The 13369-nt window shown below is 39.3% G+C and overlaps 1 protein-coding gene across 1 annotated transcript in view; it reads left to right on the top strand.

Annotated features, from left to right (window-relative positions):
- The window catches only part of znrf1 (zinc and ring finger 1), a 63982-nt gene extending 51043 nt beyond the window's left edge, over window positions 1-12939 (top strand). Inside the window, exons 3-5 of the mRNA XM_086302015.1 lie at window positions 7299-7404; window positions 9958-10049; window positions 10233-12939. Of these exons, the coding sequence (XP_086158141.1) occupies window positions 7299-7404; window positions 9958-10015 (164 nt within the window). The 3' untranslated portion in view covers window positions 10016-10049; window positions 10233-12939. The remainder of the gene's footprint in view (window positions 1-7298; window positions 7405-9957; window positions 10050-10232) is intronic.
- The last annotated feature ends 430 nt before the right edge of the window (window positions 12940-13369 follow it).

Genomic DNA, 13369 nt, shown 5'->3' with positions numbered 1-13369 from the left:
GAGGACATCCTGGGCTTTCCATTGATATCTTATGTGTTTGGGTGGCCTCTATTACGTCCAAAGAGGAAGGAAATCCCCAAAAAAGTTAAATGGGAAGATTCCTCGGTTCTCAGGAGGATTTATCAAAGTCTTTCTCCAAAAGTTGATTCTGTTCATCTGGACGTAGCGTTTTCAGTGGGAGAAAGGTTTCGTCACTCATCCAAGTGACTTCTTCAGTCTCAGCTGACTGCAGGTTTCCCCAAATCTTATAAACAGTACATTTGCATAATGACTGAAACCAGTCCACTGGCCTGTAGGTGTGAATAGACTGTCCTGGCCTGACGACACTCTTTCAAGGATGAGGATGTACACATCCTGGACAGGGAAGAACGCCATTTCCCTTTTCACGCCATTTACGTGAAAAGGGAAAGACTATCTCTGAATCGAGGAGGGGGCCTAAGGGTACATCTTTCGCCATCTTACATGCTGTGATTGCAGCCATTCCCCAACTCTCTGTGAATGGTACTCATGGCCATTGATCAGTGGTCTTTGATCAGTGGGTTTTGGTCAGTAGTTGTTGATCAATGGTCATGAGAATTTGCATAATTATGATTAAGGAACTGACCTCCCAGCCCATTGTTCCTTCAGTGGGCTGGTTTCAGTCATTATGCAAATGTACTGTTTATAAGATTGGGGAAACCTGCAGTCAGCTGAGACTGAAGAAATCACTCGGATGAGTGACAAAACGTTTCTCCCACAAAACGCTACGTCCAGATAAACAGAATCAACTTTTTGGAGATTTACTTTCCTGGATGATTGAGAATGCATCAAGACATTTATCAAAGTCATAACACACGATCGTTAATTATATCACTACATCACTATAGGTCGTTTGTACAAACAATGGCAACAAGTAATGTAGTTTTAAATAGCTCTGTATAGCATTATTATCACTTTGACCTTGAGATCAATCAGTTAACTTATATGACAAATTAGAGGTCAAATGTGACACAGTTTAAATCTTTATACGGTACTTTCAATATGTTGACATAAGACAGCACACTTGTAAGAATTAGTGATGGGATTTCCGGCTCTTTCGGTTCGACTCACTAAAAAGAGCTGGCTCCGAACCGGCTCTTCAGGTTGTTTTGTTGCTTTAATTAATTTATTATTAACAATAATATAAAATTATGCACAAAAGGAATTACTAACGTAAAAAAAAGTGGTTTTATTTATATATGTTTATATATAGCCCCTAGAGACAAAACACGTACAAACTCCAAAACACATTTCTAGCATGAACTGAACTTCCAAAGCAGAGCTACTAGATCACTTAAATTACACAATTGAAAGCACGTGTGTATTGTTTGTGTATTTATACACAGGCACTCATATATATTCAAATAATTAAAAAAAAAGTTCATTTACCTGTTATTACCACACACCAAATCCAGTCGTTGGTACTTGCTGGCTTGTGTAGCCACAAGATAACAAAGGCTCAACACTGTGCCCAGCATCCTGGAGCACTTCTGTTGTCTTTTGTACGTGTTTTGAGTTTTTATGTGCTTCTGAGTTTTTATATGCTTCTGTGTTTTTACGTGCTTTGGAGTTTTTACGTGTTTTGGAGTTTTTACGTGTTTTGGAGTTTGTACATGCTTCAGAGTTCGTACGTGATTTGAAGTTTGTATGTGCTTTGTCTCTAGGGGCCACCGTAAATATACTTTTATTTATTCACTCCACATAAAATGTAATAAATAAATCATATAATACAAAAATCAACTATTCACATTTCAAGTTTTAACTATTTAAATTTTAAGCTTTTTCCTTTTACAAATTTAAAGTGAAAAGAACACAAAACACTGCAAACCACAACACAATTAAATATAAATGAAAACAAACAGAAGATGCATATTCTCTGTCATATGGACCTGCATGAATAAACTTTCTGAATCCTTTATCATCTGCAACCGAAAATAGTTGTGGATGATTACTATATCTTTCTAATGTTGTTGTCCCTGCCTCTCTTTCTCTCTCTCTGGCTCTGTTCCTGTGCTACTGCGACTGCAACTACCGCCCCTCCCCCCTCTGCCCAGCGTAAAGCACAAGGCTCGCGTGCAGAGTGAAGCGGAAAAAAAGTGCGAGAGAGAGGCTGAGAGAAAGAAAAAAAAAAAAACCCCACGTGACGGCTCGCGATAAGGATCCGGCTCGCGTCGTTCACGTCAAAGAGCCATTTCGGTCGCGAACGACCCATCACTAGTAAGAATCATGCAAGTTATAAGGCTTGTTGATTTTTGACCAATGTACCATAAAGTTTACCTTGCAGACCTTGGCGGATGTAAGTCAAATTTGAATGGATTGTTAACATGGTCCCACTCTACAGCCCTACAAAGTGTTATCAGAATTCATACAGATCTTTCTGAGCTAGAAGAATGACCTGCATGCAAACGCTACCAAAAACATAACCTCCTTAGCAGAGGTAATTATGAGCTCTCTATTCAGGAAGTTGTTTTCCTTTTGCCTAAACTCAGCTAAACCCTAACCCTGCTGTTGTTGCATCATAAAACTGAATTCCCTGCTCTAATCAAACAGTGTCATCTCTGGTAAACTGGATTCCTGTACAAGCTTTGGTATTAGAGAAGGTCACAGCACATTTTGTTGATCTACATATTTTATTTTATTTTTTTACATTATTTACATTTGATCTTTTACATTGTATATAATGTCTACTGATTTTATTGTTTATTTTAATATTTTAATATTTGTGTACAGCGCTTTGTGATTGCCTGTCTGCGAAAAGCGCTTAATAAATAAAGTTTACTTACTTACTTACTTACATTAATGTCGTTGCAATATTACGAAAGGAATTAAACGTTAACACTAAAGTCAGCTGTAAGATTCTCTGGGACTGTGGTGGTTTGCTAGAACAGAGGTGACAGGCTGCTGCCTGATATTTAAAAGCCTTGCAGCTGCAGCTGCGATCAATACTGAGACTTCTGGCTGAGGCAGAGCTGTGATGAGTTAGAGCGCTGGCTTCATCCAGATGACCTCATTTTTTAAAGCATTTCCACAGGTGAAGCAAACACGATTGAACAACCCTCTTAACTTGATTATCAGCTCAGGTCAGGTGTTGACTTTAAATTTAATACACTTTGCACTCATTTCCAAACGGGCAAAACTGTGTGGCTTAAAGGACTGTGCCGGCTTTTTGGCAGTTGATTGATTTCTGAGTTTTTCCTGGTTTGATTTGCAGGCTAATAAGAAGTAATGTGCAAGATGCTAAGAGGAGGACTGGATGTATTGTTATCAGACGCGATGTAGATTACTGCCACTTAATCCAGAGTGCTTATTCTGAGAGATCCTGGGTGTTTTTAGGGGGTGGATGGATGTGAACAATAGGCAGGAGACACTATTTTTCAAAAGAAAGAAAGAGGGGAGGGAGGGATGAGAGGAGCGGGGTTATGGGAGTTTGTTGAGGAACTAAGCTGATTTGCAGTCTGAGCATATGCTGTCTCTTATTCCATCTCACAGTCTGCCCCCATCAAGTATCCTTCTTTTCGCTTTACTGATAAAAACGGGATCTTCTATCATTTTGGCAAATCCTCAATGCCGTTTTTTCCAGCCTCAAAGCAATGATGTGTGGCATTTCCACATGAATAATATTAATGTGGGTTCCTATGGTTGCGTAACAGTGACTGAAACTTTATCTAGGGTTAGGATTAGGTTATGGGGTTATGGCTGGGCTCAAATTCTACCTCCACTGACAATTTATGAGGCCTTATCTGTGACTTTATTTTACAGTTAAAAAACTTTTACAGGTCATTGGATTAGAGGATAATTCCTTATGACTTTACATATAATGTCAGGTCCAAATTCCGCACAGATCCCTGCAAATCTAATGATACTGTGCTTTACTAATGAACTCGGATCACATCTCTTGTATGCATCTTGTTGTTATATGTTGGTTATGAGATTTGCCAAAGATGGGTCCTGGACAGGCAATAAGTGCACCGTAAAAAAAAAAATCTTTAAAAAACAGTAATATTCCAGCAGCTGGGGTGCTAAAATAATACAATACAAAATAACAGAAAAAAACTTTCCCATGAAAATACGGTTATTTTCAGTAATGACAATACAGTTTGCTGCCCTAATTTTACATGGGATTTTGCATTTTTCAAGTGCTTTTAAACATTAAATTAGGAACAATTTAATGTGATTAAACAATGAAATTACCTATAAAAAAGGTCAATGAATGCGGCAATATGAAAAATAATACCTAAATGTACAGAAATATACAGTTAGTTTAAATAATGATGGATTGCATTCATATAGCGCTTAAAGCACTTTACAATTCCACTTCATAATTCCCCTCTGACCATCACCAGTAGGGGGTAGGTGAAATGTCTTCTTGCCCAAGGACACAACGACCGAGAGTGTCCGAGCCGGGGCTCAAACCGGCAACCTTCTGATTATAAGGCGAACTGCCAACTCTTGAGCCACAATCGCCCTAAATAACAATAATAATAATTATTATTTGATGTAAAAAAAGTTTATGCGAATGATTTTATATATTTTTCCATAGCATTACATTTGAATTTTACAGTTTTACAGTTTTTTACAGTTTTATCACGATATTTTTTACAGTGTGGGTGGATGTTAAGAGATTAACATGCTGCAGTAAGACAGTGAATATTACTGTGATGGTTCTAGTTCCAAGGAAGGGCTAGAGGTCGATACTGGGGGACCGGCAGGTTAACCTGGTTAGAGCTGGGTTTTGTTTTGCCACCAGCAGAGCAGGAACATTTTCCAAATGTTTTGGTGTTTTGGTGTTACTGGTTTTTTTTTTTTTTTAAAAAGATCTTTATGTTCCAGACAGATGTGTGTGTGTGTGTGTGTGTGTGTGTGTGTGTGTATGTATATATATATATATATATATATATATATATATATACACACACATATACATATATATATATATATATATACACATATATTGTTAATCCTCTGAGGTCTAAGTCATGATTAATATTTAATTTTTCCTTTTATTAAATTGTTCTACTAAGTCTTGCCAATCAGAGAACTGTTCTACTTAATTAAGCTCTTAATTTATGTTGCTGCTTGCTGTGCTTAATATTTTGGGGTGTAAAACAGGATTTCCTAAGTTTTTTGGATGAAAAACCTCATCTGTCTCACCTTATCTTTTTAAGTACAACGTGACAGTGGTTGAAGACGGAGCACCGAAAATTAGTTTGAGACTCAGATTTAGATTTAACAATAAAACACATTAAGCTGAAGAATCATTCTGTAAAATATAAAAATAGATTGTTTAATTTTACTGTTATACAAATGTACAATGTCAGCAGCAATGCTCCTGCAGGCTGTGGCATTCAGACTATGATTGATCATTTTCCGGGGACCAAAGTATGCCAAGAAAACATTTCCCACCTCATTACACCAGCAGCAGCAGCAGCAGCAGTGGCAGTGGTGCCCTGGACAGTTGACATAAGGGAGGGTGGGGCCATGGATTCATTCTGTTGATGCTAAATTGTGGCCCTAACATCTGCGGCTTCAGCAGAAAAGGAGATCCGTCAGACCGTGGTGTTTTTTTTCCTTCATTCTTTACTGGTTCAGTCCTGGGGGGCCAGTGTCCACCACCGTCACAAATTTCTCTTCTTGGCTGACAGGAGCTCAAACCAGTGTGACCTTTCATTCAATTCTGAGTAAACTCGAATTCTCAGGGTATCAGCAGTCGCAGAAATACTTACTATGCTGCAGTCGGTCACATGTTTGATGTTCACTAATGCTCCTGACACGTATTTATGTAGGCTGAGGAGTCGGCAGTTTCATTCGATTGTGTTTGTACTTGTAGCATTGGGCACAGGACACACCCAAGCCTGAGTAAAGTAAAGTATTAACTAAAGTAAATTAAAAACACTTTGTAAGGGCTTAGGTTTGCTTCCTCTAGTCGTCCTTTCATCATCACCATCGACAGCAGGTTATCTTGACCGTGTCTACATGCTTACGTGGACTGAGATGCTGCCATGTGATTGGCTGATTAGATGTTTGTTTGAAGAGCTGCTGAAATAGTTTATGTAAAAAAAAAAAAAGGCCAGTCAACGTATTTTTTCAGTTTTGATTGCCATTTATATCTGTAAAGCAACTCTTAGGGGGCAAAAAATAAAGTTTTCTGATTTTCTTTCATTAGCAGGGACATAATGTTGGATTACATTTTGTGCTTTTTGTTGTTTTTGGCATTTAAAGTGTTTTTTGAATCTACATCATTGTTTCCTTTGGGGAATCACTCTGAATGCTGACATATGTGTTGCTAATTGATGCACCACAATGAACTGGTTTTGAAACCTTTACAATAATAAGTTCTATTTGGCATCGTGTTGGGTTTATGGAACTGAAAACAGGGGGTGGAGGGCAGAGTTATTGGCTAGTGCTAGCGACTTTTTAAAACTAAGATTAAAAAAAAGAAAAAAAGAAATCACCATCTACAGTTTCTGAAGGGGAATATATTGCTGTATTTTGTTGTACCAGACTGTAAAGTTGGGTGTGTAACAGGAGTGACTTGATGTTACAACCAGCCTCAGCTGTCCATAAGAATAATAACATTTTTTGCCACATGTGGATTGGCTTATTTTTTGGCTCAGAGGTTGTAGCTTACATAAATACCCATGATAATAATCCATTTAATTTATATAAAAGTTTATTTTAGTCTATGGGTCTATGGGGTTCACTTAATCATTTGTAGTAAGCCTCAAGTGGCCATTTAAGGAACTGCAGTTTTTGGCACTTTGTTTTTATGGTTATTTATTTATTTTCATCACAGGAAATATGATCTTGACAGTTCTAATATTTGTCCAATATTTCAGTGCACCCCTACTTTTGTTTATGAGAAACCAGCACAGAGTTTCTTTAATGTTAGACAGAAACACTCTAAAAGTGAAGCCAGGTTTTCAGGGAATATGAATATGATCATACACTGTGGATGAAAGAACCATTCTGCATTGCTGGGTTACGCTGTATATTAGCATGAAAGCAGAATCTCAGCACTCGTTAAGCAGATTGAAGAAATCAATCCAGTTCCACAAGGAGAAACAGACTCGAAGCTCCTGATTCATCTCCAAACTCCTTCTCGTGCATGTTCACTGCTGCACGGAGCGAACGGTAACCACTAAGCTGTGTCTGCTGTGTGCGATGCACCAATCTGCTCCCCCCCACTGCTCTCTACTGTGTTTGATATGCTCTGAAATGTTTTTGGTGCATACTGATTCGTCTTCTGCTGTGTGTGTGTCTGTGTGCGGCTGCCACCTCAGATGATGTGTTGGCGAGGGATGCCGGTGAGTGTGTGATATGTCTAGAGGAACTGCAGCAAGGGGACACCATAGCCAGACTGCCGTGCCTCTGCATCTACCACAAAAGGTGAATGACACACACACACACACACACACACACACACACACACACACACATTTGAATCACTGCCCGTTATATAATTTTGCACTTCTTCTAATTAAATCGACTTACAGCATCTCGATAAAGGCATTCCTTAATGATGGACGGGTCCTGTGCCTTTGATTTAAAGGTTATTCATATTATACTATTGAATGATAGCATATCTAAACACTGATATATCACTGTCACATTATCTGGATGGCTTGAGATGATTACGAATGGAAAAGCCTTATGCAACTGCCTATTGATCCCTAGAAGTCCCAAAAGTCCCGGGTTCACTGAGTTTGTCACCGTAATGTAATCAGAATTATATTTTCAAAATAAAGGTGGCTATATAGTATATTACCCAGGAGAAGTACTCCGTCCATACATTTTCTACCAGCAGTGTAAGCAGAGAGCAACTCCTAAATGAAACTAAAGAACCGTTCTGAGAATCGTGTTTTGTTTCTTTTATTTTCTCTGTTTGTTTGTGTTGTTCCTCCCAGGAGAATATCCTCCATCATGACCTTAATAATTTTTACATTATATTGAGCTCATTTGTCATAAAGTTATGCTAAACGCCTGCAAGTTTTTGCGTGTGTTTAGTAAATAACTGCAAGGCTGTAACTCATCATTAGCCAGCCATTAGACCCTAAAGCCCAAATTTACATGTCTGAATTGTTTTCTTGCGTCTAAGAGTTAAAAACTTTTATAATGCAGCTCAGCATAACTTCCAGAAAAGAAAAAAAAACATTTGTTATTAATGACATCATTAAGTGAACTGCATTTACCATCTTCTTACACACATTAGCTTGTGCTCACACAGTTTATATAAGCTAGCACTGGGATGAGGTATACATTAGACTCCGGGTCAGTAAGTAAGCTGCTCAAAAAAATGAGTCTCACCTGCTTCTAGACATAAAAGCCCAGACTTTTGATTTTTATAAATAAGGTACTGACAATTCAAACAAGTAAAACAACATCTTAGCTTTTCTTACAGGGAAGCCTGTTTTTTCCATATGATGCATGCTGACTACGCAGTCATGGATTTACAACTGGATGCACTCTGATGATAGTGCCTTTTTCCAACCAATACCTCCAACAGATGTTTGAAGCGTAGCAAATGAAAAATAGAAACTACATATATATATATATATATATATATATATATATATATATATATATATATATATATAAAAGAGGCATATCCAGGTGTCAAAACTGAAGCTAAAGGAAAAGAGCGGTAAACTAAGTTAACTACGTTTCTTTTATTTATTGGCCAGCAGGGGGCGACTGCTGTGGTTCCAAAAAGACTTCTGGTTGTATAGAAGTAATAAAAAGGAGTTTCATCCAGCGTATGCTCATCGCTCAACAACTAATCACTCAGAAATTGTTAGCCAATGAGAGTGCAGTTTCACAGTTAGCTCCACCCCTGCCTCGTAGTGTCCTGTGTCGAAACACCGAGACGCAGCAGCAAAAACACTCTCCCCAAGGTTTCGCAATAAGAGTAATCATCATTCATACTGTGGATGATGGGCGCTGTTTGCTTTGTGATTGTGATCAAAATGTCACATGGGGCACATTTACTCACAGAATTTTCACTTTTAGCCTCCGAATTTATATATCTGGGGCACAGCTCCACAGGGCCACATTGATTCTGAAGTATCGTTTTGAAAACAAAAGTCAGTCATTTTAAGACAGCAATGCAATATATCAGTTTATTTTATTTTCCTTACTTTTCTCTCAAATCAAGTTTTTCCAGCAAATTATGTTTTTCAGTTCCAGCTTATATGTGACGTGTGTTAAAAACAGTGAATATTACCAATATGGTGTAAGTACGGTGTTTTGTTGAAAAATTCATACCTGAGTTACTGTTATAGCTGTTACCCTTCAAGTGTTGGATTCATATGCTCCTAAATGTTACATAAATCATCTTTTTCCTTCACTGTAGTAATTTTTAAAAAGGTACCATGCTTATATAAAATCCTGGTAAAATGCTTGGAGCTGCTTTGCAAAACAGCTGCTTTTTTTGGTTATTAAAAAACATTTTGATGGTTGCACCTCATGTATTTCTACTTGTAATGTAGCATTTTATACTTTACGGTGCTTAAATTGCTGCTTAAAACAAAAGATGTCCTTCCACCCACACACAGACTTATGGGGTGTTTTATTGCAAACTTTTCCATAAACACAGCGAGAATGTAAAATGTTACAAGTTGAGAAATAATGCACATTAGTGCCGCTCTTGTGTTCCCCCCTGGGTCTCGTTTACAGTATAAGTTGCATGTTGTGTATGTATTGCTAATGTGGGAGGATATGGAGGCCTTCCAACATGCCTACGTGTTACTTTAGCAACAACCCTCTGTAGTATTGAATCCATCTTAGACTGCAGTATAATTCAATTGTGTTCTTATGAGCTCTCAACGCTTAATCAAATTTCTATTTTTATCAGCTGCATAGATCAAGTAATCGCACTAAGTTCACTCTGTGTTTGTAGCTGCATTCAGGACGCGGCGTCATGCCTTCTGTTTGTTTCTGCAGCTGTATAGACTCATGGTTTGAGATCAATCGGTCCTGCCCTGAACACCCCTCTGACTGACTGACCACCGGGCCCACTCTGAATACTGTTCAAGGTAAGAAACACACTCAGAAGGCCAAATATTACAGACGAAATGTGTGTACAGTGTGCAAAAGAGCCAGTGTTGTCTTTTTACTGCTGCTTAAATGGTGGATTTGATCAGGACAGACTGAAAATGAGGCATACATACCAAAGAGTAAAATCTCTTTCTGTTTCTTGACCTTCTTGTCTGTTACAGGACATCTCGTGGTCCTGCCGGGGATATCTGGACACAGGCGTAACCAAATCTGGTGAAACAATCAAAGTGATCAACACTTACGTATCCTGACAGAATCCATCATCCTACCAAAATAATTACTCCTTGAGAACTGAACCAAAAGAAAAAAAAAGCGTAACTGTCGAACCATCGTTCACTCCCTCCATCTTACATCTGCTGATGATACTGCTGAGAACCCACCACCCTTCCTTTCATCCTTCGCACCTCTTCAAGCTAACAGAGTCCCTTAAAGGGCTTAGTTGGCCTCAGCTCCCCTTCTGACTCAACCGCGGCCAGCTGCTTCCCTGACACGCTCAGGTCCTCGCAGGCCTTACATCACATCTTTGGATTCAGGCTTGTCAGTTACTTGTGTCCAGCCCTCCCATGGCCTTAACTCGGAAGAGGAGTGGAAGCAGAGCGGAGGAAGGAAGAAGGAAGGGAACCAGTGATATGGAAGGAGGAGGAGAAGGAGAAAACCGGCAAATGGATGATTGTTGAGCTGCAGGAGCTCGCTATGAGAAAAAGACTTGTACATTAGTGGGTGGGCCTCTTATCTCAATAGGACGTCAACTTGGTGATGTCCTATCATAACAGACTGGCTCCCAGTGTGCTCTTTTCTCATAGTTCCTGCCTCAGTTCTGCACTCTTCCTCACCAATATGACTCAAATAATTAATTTAAAGTCTCCGCAGTGCTATTTAGATGTGGTTCACGCATACCTGGGCAGGCAGAAAGAGTCAAAAGTGTCAAACTGGGACGTCAGCTTGTCTTGTATGTATGGGTTGGTAAGAGGGACTGGGGGCTTGGTGGAAAGGAGCAGTCCTGACTGGGAGGCCAGAAGGAGCCAGCGATGTAGTTTATGCTCCTACTGTGTGATATGTGTGTTTGGGATGCTCCACTGTCAGGCTTCACCTGGTATGTGTATGTACACTATGTGGGTGTGTGTGTATGCGTGGACTGGTGACAATGTAGCTTTTGCTGAAGCCTTGTGTGTGTGTGTGTGTGTGTGTGTGTGTGTGTGTGTGTGTGTGTGTGTGTGTGTGTGTGTGTGTGTGTGTGTGAGTGTGTGAGTGAGTGAGTGAGGCAGCATGAAAGGTTATCGTAGAGGGCTGACTGAGACAGTGCCGTGTGTGTTTTGAAATGTTTACAGTGTAGCTGTCCATGTTCCCCGTGTGTGCGACTGGCAGTCCTCCCTTTACTTTGCTGATGTTTACAGCTACAGAGAAGCGACATGACATATTGTAAATTTCACTTGTAACCTCTCTCGGCTCTTTCTTTTAAGATCTGCCAGATTTTTCATGTGATCATGATTAGTCATTTTCTTGTGAGAGCCTCGAGTAAGAGCCAGTGTGAATGAGTGTCTCTGTGCATATGACTGTTTGCATGGAAGGATTTCTGAACAGGCCCACTGGGCACAGCACCAAGGCCCAAGGAGTCAGATAACCCCGGTCCAGAGTCTGTCTTTTCTTGCTAATAAATAATAAGAGGACTTGAAAATACTCAAAAAGACCCAAACAATTTGAAAATGGAACAAATAAATAAAAAGAAACTGAAAATATTCTAAAACCAGCTCCAAAGAAGTTTGAAAAGATCCAAATCAGAGACCCACAGCTACCTAAAACAGCTACAGACAGACTCGACTGACTCAAAACAGCAACAAAGAGACTTAAAATGATTTAAAACTGCTGCAAAGACACTTAAACTAACTTCAGTGGCTACCAAATGACTGAAAACAACTACAAAGAGACACTAATGATTCAAAAATGACGTAGAAAGATTCAAAAATAACTCAAAACAACAGCCACGACTACCAAAGGGACTCAAAATGACCTGAAACAGCCACAGACAGATTAATGACACAAGAAAAAACAACTACAGACGCATAATAATTTATAATACTCAAAATGACTCAAATGAATCAAAACAGTTAGAATTTTTTTTAAATGGGCTCAAAATGTCTACTGAGAGACTAGAATGACTTCCAAACAGCCAAAAATTGACTCTAAATAATTTAAAACTGCAACATGGACATTCATAATCAATTAAATCAAAGAAATTCATAATTCCACAAAAACAAATGAAAATCAGAATTTCTAAAACAATTTAAAATGATGTAAAAAAAAAACCCAAGAATTTTAAAGAAATAAAAAAAGGACCAGGTAGAGAAATAAATGGACACAATGGAGGAACAAACGCAGAAGCACCCTGAAGACGAGCAGAGGTGGACAACAGCGACGACCGTGTCAGTTAAAGTCTTTTGTCGTTTCTTTGTGTCTTCCTTGGTGGAGGCCTTTTACAAGCCTGTGCCCGCGGGCCTGTTGGCTCACGATCCATCCATGACTGTTCGTGCATGTGTGCTTGCAACTGAAAAGGCGCCTCTTGGTCTTTGCGACTGTCGGTTCCCCACATTGTATTTCTGCTAGAGCAGGTCTGGCTGTCTGCGACGGGAGACGTGAGCCACTCAGACCCTTAAAAGGACTCTGTAGTCCCACTGTGGAGCCGCTGAACGGGGCTTATTTATTCATTTGTTCATATTTAACAATATTTGTTTAATATTCCAGTCATGTGGGGTGTTACTCACTCTTCAGAATGCCAAGAGCTGATGTGTGAAGACTACTACGAATCAACATACAAACTGCATTTACAAAGCTACTGTAAACAAATGGTGGAATAAATTGTGCTAGATGACAGACCATTTTCAGCTTTCATTCTGTGACCCAGATTCAACTTCTCCAGCAGGAGAAGTGGGTTTCATGGTCAACCTGCATGTGTTTTACTGGGACATGGTGTTGTTGCTGATCCCTTCAGGATGACACTCTTACATCGCTCAGAAATGTTCAGCACACAACCCCCCCCCCCCCCCCCCCCGCCCTTCCAGGAGTTATTTTAGGACTGAATGCGAGGTATCTGCTTTCAACCTATTTCACTCTGTCATTTAACATTTAACAACATTTCCCAGAACCCAATCTGATAGTTTCCAGAGAGAAAACATTTAAAAGGCAATGAGTATGGGGTAAGAGTTTAAAATCTTTGTTTGTGCATTAGACTGCCTGAGTCATGAAGCCTGCAGGTCAAGAATAATGAGATAGGATTGGTAACTAACAATAAATCAACACTACG

Source organism: Aulonocara sp. 'chitande type north' Nkhata Bay, linkage group LG7 (genome assembly GCF_057382095.1).
Source record: "Aulonocara sp. 'chitande type north' Nkhata Bay isolate Kocher_YH1m ecotype deep benthic linkage group LG7, A_spYH_male_GT1.1, whole genome shotgun sequence".
NCBI lineage: Eukaryota > Metazoa > Chordata > Actinopteri > Cichliformes > Cichlidae > Aulonocara > Aulonocara sp. 'chitande type north' Nkhata Bay.
The sequence above is the reverse complement of the archived record's forward strand: the minus strand, read 5'-3'. Positions and strand labels throughout refer to the sequence as shown.